Source organism: Carcharodon carcharias, chromosome 3 (genome assembly GCF_017639515.1).
Source record: "Carcharodon carcharias isolate sCarCar2 chromosome 3, sCarCar2.pri, whole genome shotgun sequence".
NCBI classification, from domain to species: domain Eukaryota; kingdom Metazoa; phylum Chordata; class Chondrichthyes; order Lamniformes; family Lamnidae; genus Carcharodon; species Carcharodon carcharias.
Window position 1 is genome coordinate 203,537,460 of NC_054469.1, and position 18,960 is coordinate 203,556,419.

The following is an 18,960-nucleotide window of genomic DNA, read 5'->3' on the forward strand; positions in this document are numbered from 1 at the left end:
CTTGGTGTCATTGGCAAATTTAGCCAACATACATCCGGTCTCTTCATCCAAGTCATTGATATAGATTGTAAAATGTTGAGGACCCAGCACTGATCCCTGTGACACTCCACTAGTTACTGCTTGCCAATCTGAAAAAAAACCCATTTATTGCTACTCTCTGCTCCCTGTTCGCTAACCAATCTTTTATCCACACTAATATCTTACCCCCTACACCATGTACTCTTATCTTGTGTAGTAACCTGTGCTGTTGTACCTTATTAAATGCCTTTTGGAAATCGAAGTATATTACATCTACCAGTTCCCCCTTTTCCACCTTGAATGTTACTTTGTCAAAATACTCCAATAGATTAGATAAACATGATTTCCCTTTCATAAAGCCACTTTGACTCTGTTTGATCAGTAGTGATTTTCTAAGCATTGTGCTATAACCTCCTTAATAGTGGCTCCTAGCACTTTCCCTATGACAGATGTTAGGCTAACTGGCCTATAGTTTCCTACTTTCTTCCTCCTTCCTTTCTTAATAAAGGTGTCATATCAGCTACTTTCCAATTCACTGGGACCATTCCAGAATCTAAAGAATTTTGGAAGATTATAAACAATGCATCTACTATCTGTGATGCCACTTCTTTTAAAACCCTAGGATGCAGGCCACCTGGTCCTTGGTAATTGTCAGCTTTTAGGGCTAATGGTTTCCTAGCACCTTTTCCCTGTTGACTATGATTTAAGTTCATCCCTCCTTATCACCTCTCGATTATCGAGTATCTGAATGGCCTACTCCTAATGTATATGTTCTGACGTTTGTATGTAGAAGCCTTTCACTCCAGACCAGGTTCTTGCTATTGTAGTAGCCACTGAGGGGACCCCATTGACTTTCTGCAAAGATGACATCTAGGTCCTGGGGCATGGCTGGACTCTAATTTGCATAAAAGTATGAGTACCCTGCCTAATTCAGGTGGACCTCTCATACACCATCAAAATCAGGCATGTCAAAATTAGGATGGAATAGGAACAGAGTGGGTATTTGACCCAACACTCACCTGCTGGGTTTCCGCTGAGCAGGGGATGGGGATTAAATTCCCAACCAATTCAGCATTAAACTCTTATTTTTGGCAGTTAGTGTACACCTAGCTCCTATGCAAAGCTCCATCTACCCTGTGCTAGCTATACAATCCTAAACTTGGAAGAGCACCCAATACCGAGGCTTCAAATTTCCTGCACCAACAATCCTGTTAACCTAAGATAAAAACAAAAAAACTGCCGATGCTGTAAATCCAAAACAAAAAAAAAAATACCTGGAAATACTCAGCAGGTCTGGCAGCATCGGCGGAGAAGAGCACAGTTGATGTTTCGAGTCCTCATGACCCTTCAACAGAACTAAGTAAAAATAGGAGAGGGGTGAAATATAAGCAGGTTTAAGGGGTGGGGTGGGGGGGAAAGTGGGAGGAGGGGGCGGTGGTGGTTGTTGGGACAAGCAAGCAGTGATAGGAGGAGATAACCAAAAGATGTCATAGACAAAAGAACAAAGAGGTGTTGAAGGTGATGATATTATCTAAAAGAATGTGCTAATTAAGAGGATAAGCAAGGTACACATAGCTCTAGTGGGGTTGGGTTGAAATAAGACTAAAAGGGCATGAAATGTATAGATTTAAAAATAATGGAAATAGTTGGAAAAAAAATCTATATAAATTATTGGAAAAAACAAAAAGGGGGGGAAGAAACGGAAAGGGGATGGGGATGCAGGAGGGAGTTCAGGATCTAAAATTGTTGAACTCAACATTCAGTCCGGAAGCTGTAAAGTGCCTAGTCGGAAGATGAGGTGCTGTTCCTCCAGTTTGTGTTGAGCTTCACTGGAACAATGCAGCAAGCCAAGGACAGACATGTGGGCAAGAGAGCAGGATGGAGTGTTAAAATGGCAAGTGACAGGGAGGTCTGGGTGATGCGAGCGGACAGACCAAAGATGACTGTCTCACTTTCTCCATCTCCGACTTACCCCACGTGGAATTCAACTGAAATTTCATCCCTCATGTTTCGAACCCACCCAGGATTAGAGGTATCTCTGGGACATACAATGTTCCTCGGATTGCTGTTCCCGTCGCATTCTGAGATCCACACTCAGTGCCATGCACTGCCATATGAACACACTTGACCTCTCCCTTCAGCAGCACTGCCGCACCCATTTCCAAAGCTGCGCATGCCCCCAGTTTCATTTTATTCTTCGTCTCATCCGACGCCTCAACAAGAAACTTTTTCTCTTTCTCTCAAGTGCTAAGGAACGCAAGCTCCAACAACTCCAACACCCATCGAGGACCCTCCACCCCTGCCTGTCCCTCTGTCCCCACCCCATCTTCCAATCCCAGCCCCGGCCGTGTATTCACTATACACCCTGACCCTCCCCTCTCCAACGCTGAATGTTCAGTGCTCAGCAAAGGACTTAGTTTCAAACCTTACGCCCTCATCTCAATGAATTTCGGGCTCGGCACGATGCTGAACACTTCTTCCGCCGCCTTCGTCTCCGTGCTCACTTCTTTGGCCAGGAGTCCTCTGCCCGTTCAACGGATCCTCTTACCCAGCTCCAATATTCTCCCTCCACCTGGACCCCTCCCTCTGGATTCTAACCTTCTCTTGATCTTTTCATTGAGAACTGTCGGCGTGACATTAGTCGTCTCAATTTCTCTGCTCCTCTCACCCATTCTAATCTGTCTCTCTCTGAACTTACTGCACTCCGTTCTCTCAGGTCCAACCCCAACATTGTCATCAAACCCGCTGACAAGGGTGGTGCTGTTGTTGTCTGGCACACTGACCTCTATCTCGCGGAGGCTGAGCGTCAACTCGCAGATACTTCCTCCTACCTCTCCCTGGACCATGACCACACCACTGAACATCAAGCCATTGTTTCCAGGACTGTCACTGACCTCATCTCCTCTGGAGATCTTCCTTCCACTGCTTCCAACCTGATAGTCGCCCAACCTTGGATGGCCCGCTTCTACCTCCTACCCAAAATCCACAAACAGGACTGTCCTGGCAGACCGATCGTGTCAGCCTGTTCCTGCCCCACGGAACTCATTTCTCACTATCTTGACTCCCTTCTCTTCCCCTTGTCCAGTCCCTTCCCACGTACATCCGTAATTCCTCTGACACCTTACGTCACATCAACAATTTCCAGTTCCCTGGCCCCAACCGCCTCCTCTTCACCATGGACGTCCAATCCCTCTACACCTCCATCCCCTACCGGGATGGTCTGAGGACTCTCTGCTTCTTCCTCGAACAGAGGCCCGAACAATCCCCATCCACCACTACTCTCCTCCGTCTGGCTGAACTTGTTCTCACACTGAACAATTTCTCCTTTAACTCCTCTCACTTCCTCCAAATAAAAGGTGTGGCTATGGGTACCCACATGGGCCCCAGCTATGCCCGTCTCTTTATGGGGTATGTGGAACATTCCTTGTTCCAGTCCTACTCCAGCCCCCTCCCACAACTCTTTCTCCGGTACATCGATGATTACTTTGGTGCTGCTTCATGCTCTCGTCGGGACCTGGAAAAATTTATTAATTTTGTTTCCAATCTCCACCCCTTCATCATTTTCCAATGGTCCATCTTTGATACTTTCCTTCCATTTCTTGACCTCTCTGTCTCAATTTCTAGTGATAGACTGTTGACCAATATCCATTACAAGCTACTGACTCCCACAGCTACTTCGACTACAGCTTCTCACACCTCACTTCCTATAAGGACTCCATCCCATTCTCTCAGTTCCTTCACCTCCGTCGCATCTGTTCTGATGATGCTACCTTCAAAAACAGTTCCTCTGACATGTCCCCCTTCTTCCTTAACCGAGGTTTTCCACCCACGGTAGTTGACAGGGCCCTCAACTGTGTCCGACACATCTCCCGCGCATCCGCCCTCACGCCTTCTCCTCCCTCCCAGAAACATGATAGGGCCCCCCTTGTCCTCACTTATCACCTCACCAGGCTCCGCATTCAAAGGTTCATCCTCTGCCATTTCCGACAACTCCAGCATGATGCCACCACCAAACACATCTTCCCTTCACCCCCCCGGCGGTATTCCGTAGGGATCGTTCCCTCCGTGACACGCTGGTCCACTCCTCCATCACCCCCTACTCCTCAACCCCCTCCTACGGCACCTCCCCATGCCCACGCAAAAAAAGTAACACCTGCCCCTTCACTTCCTCTCTCCTCACCATCCAAGGGCCCAAACACTCCTTTCAGGTGAAGCAGCATTTCACTTGCACTTCCTTCAACTTTGTCTACTGCATTCGTTGCTCCCATGTGGTTTCTTCTACATTGGAGAGACCAAACACAGACTGGGTGACCGCTTTGCAGAACACCTGTGATCTGTCCGCAGGCATGACCCAGACCTCCCTGTTGCTTGCTATTTTAACACTCCACCCTGCTCTCTTGCCCACATGTCTGTCCTTGGCTTGCTGCATTGTTCCAGTGAAGCTGAATGCAAACTGGAGGAACAGCACCTCATCTTCCGACTTTACAACCTTCCAGACTGAATATTGAGTTCAACAATTTTAGATCCTGAACTCCCTCCTCTATTTCCACACCCTTTCCGTTTCTTCACCCTCCTTTTTGTTTTTTCCAATAATTTATATAGATTTTTTTTCACCCATTTCAATTATTTTTAAATCTGTACCTTTTATGCCCTTTTAGTCTTATTTCACCCCGCCCCCACTTGAGCTATGTATACCTTGCTTATCCTCTTAATTAGCACATTTGTTTAGATGATATCACCACCTTCAACACCTCTTTGTTCTTTTTTCTGTGACATCTTTTGGTTATCTCCTCCTATCACTGCTTGCTCGTTGTCCCAACAACCACCCGCCCACCCCCCTTCTCCACAGCCCCCCCCCACCCCCTCTTAAACCAGCTCATATTTCACCCCTCTCCTATTTTTACTTAGTTCTGTTGAAGGGTCGTGAGGACTCGAAACATCAACTGTACTCTTCTTTGCCGATGCTGCCAGACCTGCTGAGTTTTTCCTGGTATTTTTTATTTTTTGTTTTAATCCTGTTAACCTATTCAGTGAAATTTCTAGTTGCTCTCAATTTAAGGATTTTTGTTTGGTTTTGGTCTACTGGGTTGAATTTCCAAAATCATTTCAGGTAGAAGCCTTGCATTTAATAGACAGTGAAGATTTCATTCTAGTCTGGGCTTTATTCAAACTGGAACTGGGAATGGACAGTATGTTAAAGCATCAGGTTAACCAGGTCTGGGCATTTTTGTTTGCTTGGCAAGCGAATTAAAAGTAGTTTCCTTATTTTGAAACATTTCAGTCTAATCACTTCATTAAAAAATAGGAGTGTAATACCCAGGTAATGCCTTTCATTTTTTTATATTAATAATTCTGTTAACAAGAGAAACTCTCTACATACACTCATTCTTTGCTATTTTAAATTCACAGGTAAACCTGAATCTTATTCTGATGTTGTATTTCTGGTCGATGGATCTCGAAATATGGGACGAGCAGGATTTCAGCATGTACGGAAATTAATTTTAGAGATTGTTGATAAGCTAAATGTTGAAGCGAAAAGCTACAGAATTGGACTTGCTCAGTTCAGTGGGGATGCACGCACTGAATTCTTACTGAATAAGTTTCAGACAAAAGCGGAGGTGATGAATTATTTACAAAGTAAGTATGCCTTCAAGGGTGGAGCAGCACTGAGAACAGGGCGTGCCATGAATTTTTTACACAAAGAATTCTTCACACGATCTGCTGGAAGTCGAAAGGATGATGGTGTTCCCCAGTTTGCAATCATAATTACTGCTGCCAGATCACAAGATGATGTTCGAACAGCTGCCAAAGCTTTAAAAAGTGATAATGTGCAAGTTATTTCTGTTGGCATAGGGACGGGAGCCCGAGCGGATCTGATAACAATGGCCTTTCTTCCAACCAGTCAATTTGTAGTACAGGTCAATGACTTTAATGAACTTCTGCAGTCTGCCAAAGCACTGTCCACTACAATCAAAGCAATAACACAGAAAACAAGTGTGGTGGAGGAAATCAAAGCACCACCAGGTAATGTGCAATCTCTTTTTATCTTCAGATCAGGATTTGTTCTAGAAGTGGGAGGCTTTTCTCTTGTTTTGATTTAGTCTCATTGTGAGGGACATTGTAATCCATTGACATGGTCCTTTATTACAAAATAAGTTATTTTGAAGGCTTTGCCACTGAAATACTTTAATGGCGTGAAAACCTGTCTCCACCACTTACTGATTATCATCAAGTTTTTCTTGTGAGTTCACATGACAACTGCCCCAATCCACTACAGTATATTTGTGCAAACGTACAAAGGGTCAGGCAAGTCTAAGCTATTTATTTGAGGTAGACTTCTAATAATGAATCAGTTTTAACAATTTTCATAGCCTCTCTCCAAGTATGTAATAATCAGTCAGTGGCCAGGGTTTTTAGGATGGTGGGGTTTCCCTTCCACTGCCTGTCCCACAATGATTTCACACTCTAAAAAGCATCAATTGGTTGGAGACCAGACTTCTGCCCCTCACCCAGGAGGAAGCCCCACCTTAGAGCTGCCAGCCTGTTTTGGGGTGTCAGGGCGGGGAGGGTAGGGGAGGCCTGGGGTGATGGGTAGAAGGGGATTAGGGTGTTGGTGGACAGCCCAGTGGAGGGGTGGGGGATGGAGGTCCTATGGTTGCTGGACCTTAAGGGGGCAATTCCTAATATTAAAAGGGCATTACTGATGAAGGAGTTTCCCCCCCCACCTTCCCGCCCAAGCCCGAACCTGATTTATTTTTGAGCTTCCCCCATACCCCGTACTCCTCCTGCCAGCCTGACAATTGAGGCTGGGCAGGAAACGGCCATTAAGTGGTCAGTAATTGGCCACTTAAGGGACCCAATTGGAACAAGGGTGGGCAGGCCTGCCCCAGTGACAATTGCAGAGATGTTGGGATGAGTGGGCACTGAGCGGGAAGACCATCCCACAGGCAGGAGAACATAAATTTCTGCCCAGTGAAACCAAGCAATAAGTTTGTGGCAGAATTTTCTGATCGCACTGAAGTCACACTGGAGGTGGGTGGGACCCGAAAATACCAGTGCTGGCTAGCATCCCAGCTTTCCAACACCATTCCCAGTGCCGGCCATTTTAAAGGAGGTGGGTTCGGGGCCCGGCAGAGCTACCTGTCCCCACAAGGTCGACAGCCAATTAGTCTTATCAAGGTAAAAGCAAAATGTTGCAGATGCTCGAAAGCTGAAATTAAAACAGGAAGTGCTGGAAAACCTCAGCCGGCCGGTCAGTACCTGTGGAGAAAGAAACAGGGTTAATGGCTGGAAATTTCCAGCCCCGATGTGGCAGTCCTGATGTGGCAAATGTGGTGAGCCAGCCAAAAATCTATTGACTTCGGCGGGACTGGAAGATCCCACCAGTGGGTGGGGCCAGAAAATCCCACCCAATATTTTGAGTTGAATGAGTTGAATCTCTAGAGTTCTTTGGCTCAAAACTTTAACTCTGTTTTCTTTCTCCACAGTTGTGGCATGACCTAGTGAGCTTTTCCAGCACTTTCTGTTTCTATTATAGACCTGATAAGGGCTGTTAATGGAGACCAATTGGGATTTTTTCATTTACCGACACAGTAGAAGGAAGCTGGAGACCAGGATACCAGGCAGGTCTACAGACCCTCCCTGCCTACATGGGTGGTTGTGCAGCCAATGGGCACCCAGTAGAGGAATTCCCTCCATCCCCCACACACCAACACTAGTGGCCTAGCGGCTTGTTCTGTTTTTTATTCGAATTTTTAAATCGTTAGTGAGAGGGTGCCTTCATGTAGGGTGCTCTTAGTTTCTTAACATGTTCTGTAGCCTGCTGTCCCTCTCAAATTGGAGGACTTCTGATTGTCTCCAGCTTCAAGAGTCTACCTGACACCCTTAATTGGACTAGCTGAGGTCAATGCCAATGCGAGGGCTTGCTGGTCCAAGCACATCCCCAGGAAGCCTGATGGGTCTCCTGGAGGAGCCTCTCCATGAGAGTCACCACTCTCTCCATGGAGGAAGCCTGGCGCCCGGCAATGAGGCTCATTGCTTCGGCAATAGTCCACGTAGACTCCTCCACCATGGACACCAAGCCAAGCATAGCCTCATGTATCTCCACCAGCTGCTCCCACACAATTGACTGCATTTCCTGCATTTGCTGCATGGTGGATGACTCCGTAGGCACATCATCAGGCATCAACTGAGCATGTGCCTGGTCTCCTGCAGCCCTCCAACCATTGGCACCATGGGCACTCTCTGTCTCTGCCAGCTCCTTCAGTGACTGTGAAGTGCCTTCACCACTGTGCCCTGGGACACTAATTCCCACCGAGGTGCTAGTGTCTGCACTGGTGCCTGCTTGGGAGAGATGGTGTGATGTCGGTGAGACTTCAGGACCCTCCGGTGTGAGAGGGGGCCTCTGCTGCTCCTCCTCCTGGCTCTGCTCCACTGATGCTGAAATGAAGAACAAGGACATTGGTTCAGTTAATGTGGAGACAATGTCAATGTGCATCCCTGTCCCCTACATCATTATGCGCTCATCCTTCCATAAGCAATGGTCAAGCCATATTGCATACTTCAATCAATGAACATTCAGCAGTGCCATGGCTGTTGGGAGAACAATGGTGACCTCACTGCTGGGCATACATACCTGCCCGTGGCACCCCAGCCTCATCGACATCGGTAGACATGGGCGCATAGTGCCTCTCCAGATCTAGGGCCTCCTGCTCGAAGCAGCTGAGAATTGCCAACTGTGCCGGGCTGCCGCCAGTTCTTACTCGCTTGGCGACATTATGTGCTTTCTTCTCCTGAAAAGGTGGGAAGAGCATTGATTAGTGCGACTTGTACCTGGACTCTCGTCGCAGATGGCCCATTCCAACCAGAGTGGGACATGTCAGGGCTCCAGTACCTCCTCACCCCGCTGCTGCTGAGCACTCACACAAAGGTGCTAGCCCTGTTCCCCCACCCCATCACTCCCCGCCCAACCCCACCCCATTGGCCAAATGCTGCCTACATCACATTAGGCACCACACGGCCTAACCTTCCATAGCAAGGAGGCGCAAGCATGTGGAGTGCAGAGGACAGCAAATCGATTGGTGCCACACCACCTTGAAGCTCCCCTCCCAGCATGTCATCACCCTGACTTTGACATGCCCTGGGGTTCCAGCACTGTGCCTAGGTGCAGCTCCTCCAGGTTGCCCCAGAACAGTAATATGGGTCACAGTGTACCACATGCTGTGGGGGCAAAGCCCATCTCATCACCACCCTCTCAGGGTGACCTCAGCATGGGCAATATCTGCTGGCCCACCCAGTGAAGGACACATGCCGTCAATGATTCAATGCAGTCACTACACTCAGAATTGGGGGGGTGGGGGGGGGGGATGGCCAGGGGGAAAGCCTACCTGTTGGGTTAAGTGACCAATGCCAACATTGTCCTCACCCTTCCTGAGCGCAACAGGGTGTTGAAGCGTTTGCGACGCTGGATCCAGGTGCATTGCACCACGTCACTGGAGCTCACCGCCTCCACTACCTCCTCCCAAACATGTTTGGTCATGTGTGTGGTGGGGAGGGGGAGCTCCTCCTCCTGTCCTGGGGTACGAGCACCTCCTGCTGTGCTGCCATCTCCTCGAGGAGGACAGCAAGGCAATCATCCGAAAAATGAGGGGCACAGTGCCCCCCCCCCTGCCCTACCCTCCTGCCTGGCCTGCTCACCAGCAGTGCTCTGGGGAGCCCTTCCACTGGCCATGATTTGCAGCCTTTGAAAAGCCGTAGCAACTTTTTAAACTTTTTGTATCTTCGCCGGTGTCTTTCTAATTCCCAAATATCACCCAGTTGGAATTTCATGAGCTATCCTAAAATCTCATTTCTATATCCAAATAGCCGTATAATCTGATGCACCTCCCTCCAGCTTTCATTTGCTGAAACATGACAAGGCCTCCATTTTCTCATTAAAGCATTACCCTTATGGTAGTAACATTCTGGATTATATTTTGCCTCTGCTTCTGAGTAAGCTGTCTGAAATAAATGTTTTATTTGCAAATCCTTTTTCTGTAACTTCACTAATCTCCTTGATTTTTAGCATTTCAGCTGAATTGTCTTCCAGTCTTTCTTCCTGAACAACCTTATCAAACACAATGTTATTTAATTAGATTTCCACACCTTCTCCCTGCCTTTGAACTTCCTGTTCTTCTTGTTTCAACCTATGAGTCTGTGAACTCATTATCACACAATCTGGAAACAATCCTGGATATTCCCTCTGCAACACTTCTTTTGAAAACACATCTACATGCTGTTCAACCAGCATAGGCATCACCCATATCAGTGATCAGCTATATCATCACCCAGCATAAATTGAACCCCTGTAATGGACAATTTTTCCACTAATCCAACAATCACTTCACCTGTTTTTCACTTACTCTTGAAATTTACCTTCCACAATGGGATAGGTTTAGCATCTCCATGAACCCTACTTGCTATCAACTCTTCCTGCAATATTCCCTCTGAACAACAAATGTCACTATCCCACAACATTAGGAATTGACTAGCCTCTGTGTCTCTTAGAATTTTAACATCTTTACCAACTCCACCTTGAACATATGAAAAGACTTTCCCTTCACACACAATATCTTTAAACATTTCTACAACCTTCTACTCTGAATTGCCTTGGGTAAATTGTGAACACATTCACACTCTTTTACCTATTCTGATTTTCTCTGTTTTACCTGCACACAAGCCATTGTTTTTTTCTGTGCCTGAACCTCAGAACCCACAGTACTTTTACTTCCAGAGCTTTTCTGCCTATAATTCCAACATATTTTCCCTGCAATTTCCAGCACACAGATTTCATATGCCCTACTTTATTACAATGAAAGCACCTTAATTTTCAAATGTCACTTCTACCTTCAGCACCTTTCCTTTTATTCTGAGAAAAATCTTCCTGCAAATTTCCACCTACTCCTCTTACCTGACTACCCACCTCCCTTTCACTTTCCTATTTTCTGTCCTTTTCAGATTTAAAAGAGTGACAAAAAAAGATTCAGCTCTATGAACTAATTCATAATCATTAGCTGTCTCTGCTGCTTGTCTTACCGTTTAAACCCTCTGTTCCTCCACATGAGTTGTCACTACCAAAGGAATTGGATCTTTAAATTCTTTCAAAAGAATTACCTCTCTAAGAGCTGCATATGTTATTTCTATCTTTAATGCACCAGTGAAAATTACTTCGTTTTACTCTTTCAATGTCAATGTAAATTTGCCTAGGCGGTTTTCTCATATTCCTAAATTTCTGTCTGAATGCCTCAGAAACCAACTCATATGCACTCAAAATAGCCTTTTTTTTTTAACCACATCATAGTTCACTGACATTTCTTCTGACAGTGAAGCATAAACCTCATGTGCTTTACCCATGAATCTGGATTGTAACAACAATGTCCAGTTTTCCTGTGGCCATTTGATTTGTTTAGCTATATTCTCATATGAAATATAGAATGCCTCCACATTTCTTTCCTCAAACTTTAGAAGAGCTCAAACAAATTTAAACATCTCCCCACTGGGTTTTAGGTTAAAGATTTTTTCATCATCAGAAATCTCCTCAGCATCTGATGCCTCCTTTTAAAATACCACTTTTTAAGCCGAAATTCCCTGTCTCTTTACTTCATTCTCTCTTCCATTGCTAACTTTTCGCTCTGGAAATCAAGTTTTCACATTTCCACTTCTTTATGAAATAATCTCTCCCATTCCCTTTCTTTTTCTGCTGCCTCTAGTTCCCGTTTTTAAATTTTCAATTCTTTTTCCTTTGCGTTTGTCTCCAATTCAAGTTTTCTCAGTCCCTTTACTTGTTCAAATTCAAACCTCTTCATTTCTAACTGAAGTCTCACTCTCTCCAGCTGTGACTTAGTGTCAGGTATCATTTCCAATTTTAAATGCTGTGCTATACCTTCAATTATATCTGCTTTCTTCACCCCTACAGGTAACACTAATTATAATTTATCCGCCAATTCCATTAACTTAACTTTAGTTATCTTTTATAAACAGCCAAAGTTATAACTTGAACTCCCAGGCAAGTCTGAGCAACTGCCAACGCTAAATTGTAGCCTCACCACTTCAACAAACCTCACACCAACTCCTGAATTCAAAGTACTTCTCGTACTCATAACCTCAAGATTAACCAACTCCAAACCAAGGAATTTCAAATCTACCCTACAAAGAGCCCCCAACTATGTTATGCACAGCTGATGGTAAATGCTGAGTCATTCAAATCCCCAAAGGAAACTTAAAACAACTTGTTCTGCAATTTGTATAAATTTTGAGATGCGTGCCTTGAATTCAGTAGTAATAAGACCACCAAGTGTTACAGGTTTTTTTTTACAAAACTAGATTAAACATTTATTAATAAGAGAAATGATTTTAAAACACATACATATGTCTACAAATTATTACTATGATAACTTCTAAGTCCCTTACTTAATCTGACTCCCAGTTACACTTTCATTAAGGCAACAGTAAGACACATAGATTATAAAGACCAGGCAAGGTGACACACAATATCCTGAACCAGTCGAATTCAAAATGAGTTTTCTTAAAATTCAATTCTTTGAAGAGAGCAGCTTGAGGCATAGATGCTTAAGGCTTTTCACACTTGTTAGATCTTAAAATGCCAACCGTTATGCACAAACGTCGCTCCTTTATACACATTTTCCCCTTTGAATGCAAATTCCCATTGTTTCGCTAAGGGCAGAATTTTGTGGGTGGCGGGCCCCACATGTCAGCGCTTAAAATGGCACGTGCTGCTGTCGGGCGAGCGTCCTGATGTCACCACACACCATTGCGATATTTAGCTGGGCGGGCGCGCGATGAACAGCGATGCGCGGCCGCCATTAATTAAAGGGCTTGGTAAGGCCCGTAACTCATCAACCGACGCCGATTTTGAGGCACCTATGCGATCTTCGGCTTGGCGCACGGGCGCAACGGGCAGGCGGGTAAGTGACTTTTTAACAAAACTCATCTACGGGCGGGATATGTGAGCTCAGTGGAGTTTTCAATGATTTATGTGAAGTATTTATTGCAGCAAGTGTTTTAAACTTGCCTGTGTGATCGGTAGCTGTTCAGATCAATTTCCAGCAGCTTTCTCTGTACTTTGAAGCTTCAGCTCAGCACTCTGCAGTCAGGAATCTTTATCGGGCCTGCAGCTTTCAGGAGGCCTCCATTTAACCTGGGTATGGGTTCTGACATCTCCACTGGAGGCAGCTGCTCCGAGGGCGAAGGGAGGGATAGAATAAGGAGGTGGAGCCACCTTTGGGAGGCCAGGCGCAGGCACAAGGGGTGCAGGTCCAAGAGGTTGTCCAAGGTGGAAGGGGCCACAGAAGATGCCACTATTCTGCTGCCAGGGTACACAGGCGGCGAAGCAGCTACCTCAATATGACTGAGATGCAGTGCCGAAGGAGGCTCCAACTGTTAAGAGAAACAGTCAACTACATCTGTCAGATGATTGGCCCTGAGATATCTCCTAACTGTGTGGGTGGACACCCCATGTCAGCAGCTCTGAAGGTCACAGTTGCCCTCAACTTCTATGCATCTGGCTCCTTCCAGGACTCAGTGAGTGATCTTTGTGGTGTCTCCCAATCAGCTGTCCACACTTGTGTCAAGCAAGTTACAGATGTCCTGTTCAGACGGGTATTGACCTTCATCCACTTCCGCTGCGACCAGGCAAGTCAGGCACAGCGAGCCATTGCTGGCTTCCCCTGTGTCCAGGGTGCTATAGACTGCACATATGTGGACATCAAGGCACTAGCAGGTGAGCCCGGTGCCTTTGTCAACAGGAAGGGCTTCCACTCCATGAATGTGCAGATAGTGTGTGATCACAGGATGCAGATTCTGCAAGTCTCTGTAAGGTACCCAGGCAGCTCCCACGACACCTACATCCTCAGACACTGCCAGGTGCCGGGGCTCTTCAGTGCTCCAGCTCAGCTGGATGGTTAGCTGGTGGGTGACAAGGACTATCTCCTCAGAAGGTGGCTCATGACGCCTCTCCACTATTCAAGAACAGAAACTGAGCAGTGGTACAATAGGAGCCACGTCTCCACAAGGGCTGTGGCGGAGAGAGCCATTGGTCTTCTCAAGAAGCGCTTCCGATGCTTGGATTGCTCAGGGGGCGTACTCCAGTACGCCCCATATCGTGTCTCTGTAAGAGTGATAGCATGCTGCGCTCTGCACAATCTTGCACTGGAAAGGGGGGACGCAGTTGACGATGAAGTGGATGCAGCTGCACACGATGAATCCAGCAGTGGCTCAGAGGATGAGGAAGCACAGGGCAATGATGAGGGGCAGCACGCCGATACGCTACTACACCAAGGAGGCAGGGCCATCCAGGGCACATTAATCCAACAAACTTTCAACAAGCTCCACACAAATGGATTGGCAGGACCAGCATTGCCTGGTGCATTCATACGCGGCACTTAAGTGCTACATCTTCCACTTCATCAGCTGCAACTAAGGGCTTAGTACATTAACATCAATGTCCACCCAACACTCCTGAAATGTCTGTGAAACAGACAAATGTAACACAAAGGAGACACCCTCAGCCATGGTCACGAGTGTGGACTTTATTGCCATCCATCAGCTGGTGCCACCAAAAACGTTACAAAACGTTGCTCCACGTTCACAAAAATAAATTCCCTAATCTAGGGCCAACAGAAAAGCACCAGTGAGAAACCCATGGAGTGCCTAACGTGTGTTATGCTTTTGTTTGCGGGTGCTATGTCTAGGTGCCGCCCCATCGCTCGGAGTGGCTCGTGAGACAGCCTGCTGACTCTGCTGTCCTGTTGGCCTCGATGACCTTGGCGGACGTCCTCTGGCCCGTGGAGCCTGTGATGGCCCCGCCTGGGAGGGAGTGGCCAGTTCCAGAACTGGCACTTCCCCAGTTGTCGCCGCCTCAATGGATGCAATGGTCACTGGCAGAGAGATGAAGGAGCTGCTGCCCTCATCTGGAGCGCCCTGAGAGGAGCTCGCAGTGACGATAGGCAGCTGCTGTGCCGGCATGAGGTCACATTGGACCTCCCTGCCCACTACAGATGGATGGGCACCGAGCGGTGACACTTGGTGCCCAGAATATCTCCCACATTGCCAATGACCACCTCTGGCCATTAGCACTGTGAGGGCTTGCAGGTCAGAACGTAGTCCAATCAGATGATGATCAATCTGTTGGAAGCCCCTTTCCATGAGAGTCGCCAACCTCTCAATGGAGGAAGCCTGGCGCTCTGACATGAGGTTCATGCCTTCACTGACACCCTGACTGGATTCCTCCATCACAGGGACCAAGTGAAGCACACTCTCATGCAACCCTGCCAGATGCTTCCGCGCACCCGGACGCTTGTCCTGCAGCGGCTACATGGCTGACATCTTCAGGGGCACATCATCACGGCCCAGCTCAGCATGTGCCTGTTCCCTGCAGTCGTCCGGCTGCTGGCGCCATTGGCATTCTCTGTCCATGCCAACTCCTCCAGCGATTATGAAGTGCCCTCACCACTGTGCTCTGGGACACTAGCCGACGTTATATTCCCCACCGATGTGGTAGTTGCTGTGCTGGTGCTTGGCTCACTGAAATGATGTGACGCTCGTGCCAATTGACGCCTCTCAGGTGTGGAAGGGGGACTCTGGATGTCCTCCTCGTGGCCATGTGATGGTGATGCTGAAATTAACAACAAGGACAGTGGATCAGTTAGCGTTCAGTTCAGTCACAATTCATCCCTCCCCCCCACCTCCAAGCTCATAATGCACTCAACCTTCAAGAACTTAAGGAGGCGTACATTGGTGGGGTAGTAGATAGTCAAATGGAGACCCAAACATTGCACGGCATACAGACAGGCTGGTCAGATAGGCTAAGCAATGCCACACGGAATGTTGTGTGGATAAGTGTGAGGTTAAGCCGTTGGGCAAGACAAGCAAGGTACGGGAATACAGGAGAAATGGTAGGACTGTGGAAAGTAAGGACGATTACAGGGACCTTGCTGGGCAGACCCGTTAAGGTAGCAGAACAGGAACATAAGACGTTTGACAAGGTCAAAGCCAGACTTGCCTTTATTAGCCGAGGAAGAGAATGTAGGAAAAGGGAGATCATGTTGCAAGTGCAGAAAACGCTGTCGAGGCCACAGCTACACTTCTGCGTTCAGTTGTGACCTGCACTCCATGGGAGGGATGGAATTGGAGTGGGGAGAGTGCAGAGGTTCCTGACCTGGATGCAAGCTGGCTGGAGAGTTGGAGTGATGAGGAAACATTGCAAACACTTGTGACATCTGCCATGGAGCACAGGAGATTGAAAGGTCACGTTATTGACCTTCATACCATTATGAGGGGCATAGAACAGGTGGACAGAAGGCAACATTTCCCCTTGGCACAGGGATGACTAACATGGTGGCATTTATTTAAGTTGAGTGCCATGAGGTTGACAGGTGAGGTGCTGAGGACATTTTGGACAGAGTAATGTGGGACACACTGGCTGAAAGGGTAGTGAGGTTCAAACCCTCCTAACATGCAATAAGTATTTGGCTATGCAGCAGCGATGCCATGGCATGTTAGGCCATGGGGATAGTGGTCACAAATGAGATAAGGCGACTTGGGAAGGTGCTAGAGATGCACATCCTCAAGGGGCCGAGGGACCTTTGTGTATGACCCACACGTCTGACTGTATCAGTCTGTGAATGAGCAGTGTTGCTGCATTAACGATTGCAGCAACCATCAGTGCTTTGGATGGTGGGAAGACAGAGTGGATGGGATTGTGGGCCTCAAATACCTGGCTGCTGGACCCCAGCCTCGCCAACACCTGCCAACCTGGCTGCTTGGCTTAATCCCAGCTCCATGGCCTGTTCTTCAAAATGAGTCAGTGTGTGCAGCATGGCCTGGCCACTACCAGTGCGCAAACGCTCTTGGGTGTTGTGGTCAGTTTTTTCACCTGCAGAACATAGAAGAGTATTTATAGGGGCTGATCGCTCATGTACTCTGCACGCGCACGCCTCACCCCAACCACAGTGGCCCATCTGAGGCCTCCAGCGGCTGCTGTCCACACTACTAGTGATCAGTCCCCAGAAGATAGCACGGCTGCTCCCAACCCCCTCCCCCAATGGCCACCTTGGACACATTCAGTGTCATCACTTTGAATAACACACGGGTCTTAGCGCCCATGGCAAGGAGGCGCCACTAGGTGTGGCGCCGAGGCCAGCGGATGGCTCTTGGCCACAACACCTTGAGACTCCCCTTCTAACATCTCATCACCGTCAATAAGATATGTGTTGGAGTTCTGAGTATGTGTCTAGCTGCCTCCCCTGCAGGTTGCCCCAAGACTACTCAAATGCGACAAACACCAACATATGCTGCAGGGAGAACCCATCTTCTCCTAAACCACTAAGGCTGATGTAAGCATGGTGACTATCTGTTTGTCCACCCAGCATGCACCAAATGCCCAATGCAGTAATGACACTAAGACGTGGACGGGGCCTCAAAGGCTAAGGCTACCTGCTGGGTTAAATGACCAAGGCTGACATGGTACTCACCTTTCCAGTGCGCAACACATCATTGAAGCGCTTGCGGCAATGTGTCCCTGTTCGCTGGACAGCATCTTGGGGGCTGATCACCTCCGCCACCTCCTGCCAGGCCCGCTTCATGACGTGGGGGACCCTCCTCCTCCCATCCCCAGGAAACAGGACCTCTCGATGCTCTGCCACCTCCTCGAGAAGGGCAGCAAGGCAGGTATCAGAGAGAAGCGAGGGGCACATTGCCCCCCCCCACCCCCCCCGCCCCCCTCCCCTGGCCTACCCTGCAGCCTGCCCTCCTCTGGCTTGCCCTCCTCCGGAGCACCTGTAGCTGGCCATGGTCATCAGCCCAAAGGAGGCTGCCTGGCCTTTCTTTATACAGACTGCTGGTTCCCCATTGGAACTGGCGGTCTGTACACGCCAGCTGCAAATTTGAAAATCCCACTCTCCATGGGAGTGTGAAATGCGCTGGGCGGGCTTTAATAGGCCCATCTGCGCAAAATGGTGGCGAAGCCTGGTTTGCCGGCAGCAATCGGCTCTGCACCCGCCTGCGATTGGGTCGGGCCCGCCCGCCCGACAAACGGAAAATGCTACCCTATGTCTTTGGACTTTACCTTTCTGATAATAAAATCTCTCATAAGTTTTACCAGTCATCTGGGAAAAATACACACACTGTTTCTGAACTTCACCTGGCTAGATGACATATTTCACTCCCTTTTTTGAAAACAATCTAGTGTGGTTAATTTAAAAATGCAAACGTTCCCTTGACACCTATGTTTACCTATTTAACATTTCAAACCTAGCTCATCTGCTACAACATCGAAGCCTCCAGACCAGCTGCCTTTAATCCAATTAAGTCACACACACACACAGACACACACACACACACACACACACATAGATATAGATACCACTATTTTACAATAAATTTTAATAACATTATGAGAATTATTATATCTTCCTGACCTTTCACCTGCTGGAGGTAGCTGGGATTATATGATTAACAAATTGTTTGTTGAAGACTTGCATTCCACTTTTACGTGGAGAACGGTATTGTCCTTACCAATCAAAATTGCTACTAGCCTTAATAGTGGCTTCCTCCCAGCAGTTACATTTCTCTAGTGCTGCTCACGTAGGACATTTCCCTTTCCTGAGTGAGAACACAATGGTAAAGGAATTTGAGTGGTAAAGCCATTCATCACTCACCTCCGTTTCATTCCAAATGAATGCAGCATTCATGACAATGAGGTGCATTGTCGCTTTAATTCAACAGTCGCATCAAACTATCAGAGCCCTTAAAGTAGATAGTGTGAATTACCAGAGCGGCTGTGAACTAACATAATGCTTCACTCTTTCCAGAGGTTTCCCTTTGCATGAGTTTGTTCCCCTCACCCCCAGGTGATATCACTTAAGGAGCTGGAGAAGTAATGAAGTG

The 18,960-nt window shown here is 47.5% G+C and overlaps 1 protein-coding gene across 1 annotated transcript in view; it reads left to right on the forward strand.

The window, feature by feature from the left end:
- The first annotated feature begins 5,480 nt into the window (after positions 1 to 5,480).
- The window catches only part of LOC121276073 (collagen alpha-6(VI) chain-like), a 229,249-nt gene continuing 215,769 nt past the window's right edge, over positions 5,481 to 18,960 (forward strand). Inside the window, exon 1 of the mRNA XM_041184013.1 lies at positions 5,481 to 6,042. Coding sequence (XP_041039947.1) covers positions 5,481 to 6,042 — 562 coding nt within the window. The remainder of the gene's footprint in view (positions 6,043 to 18,960) is intronic.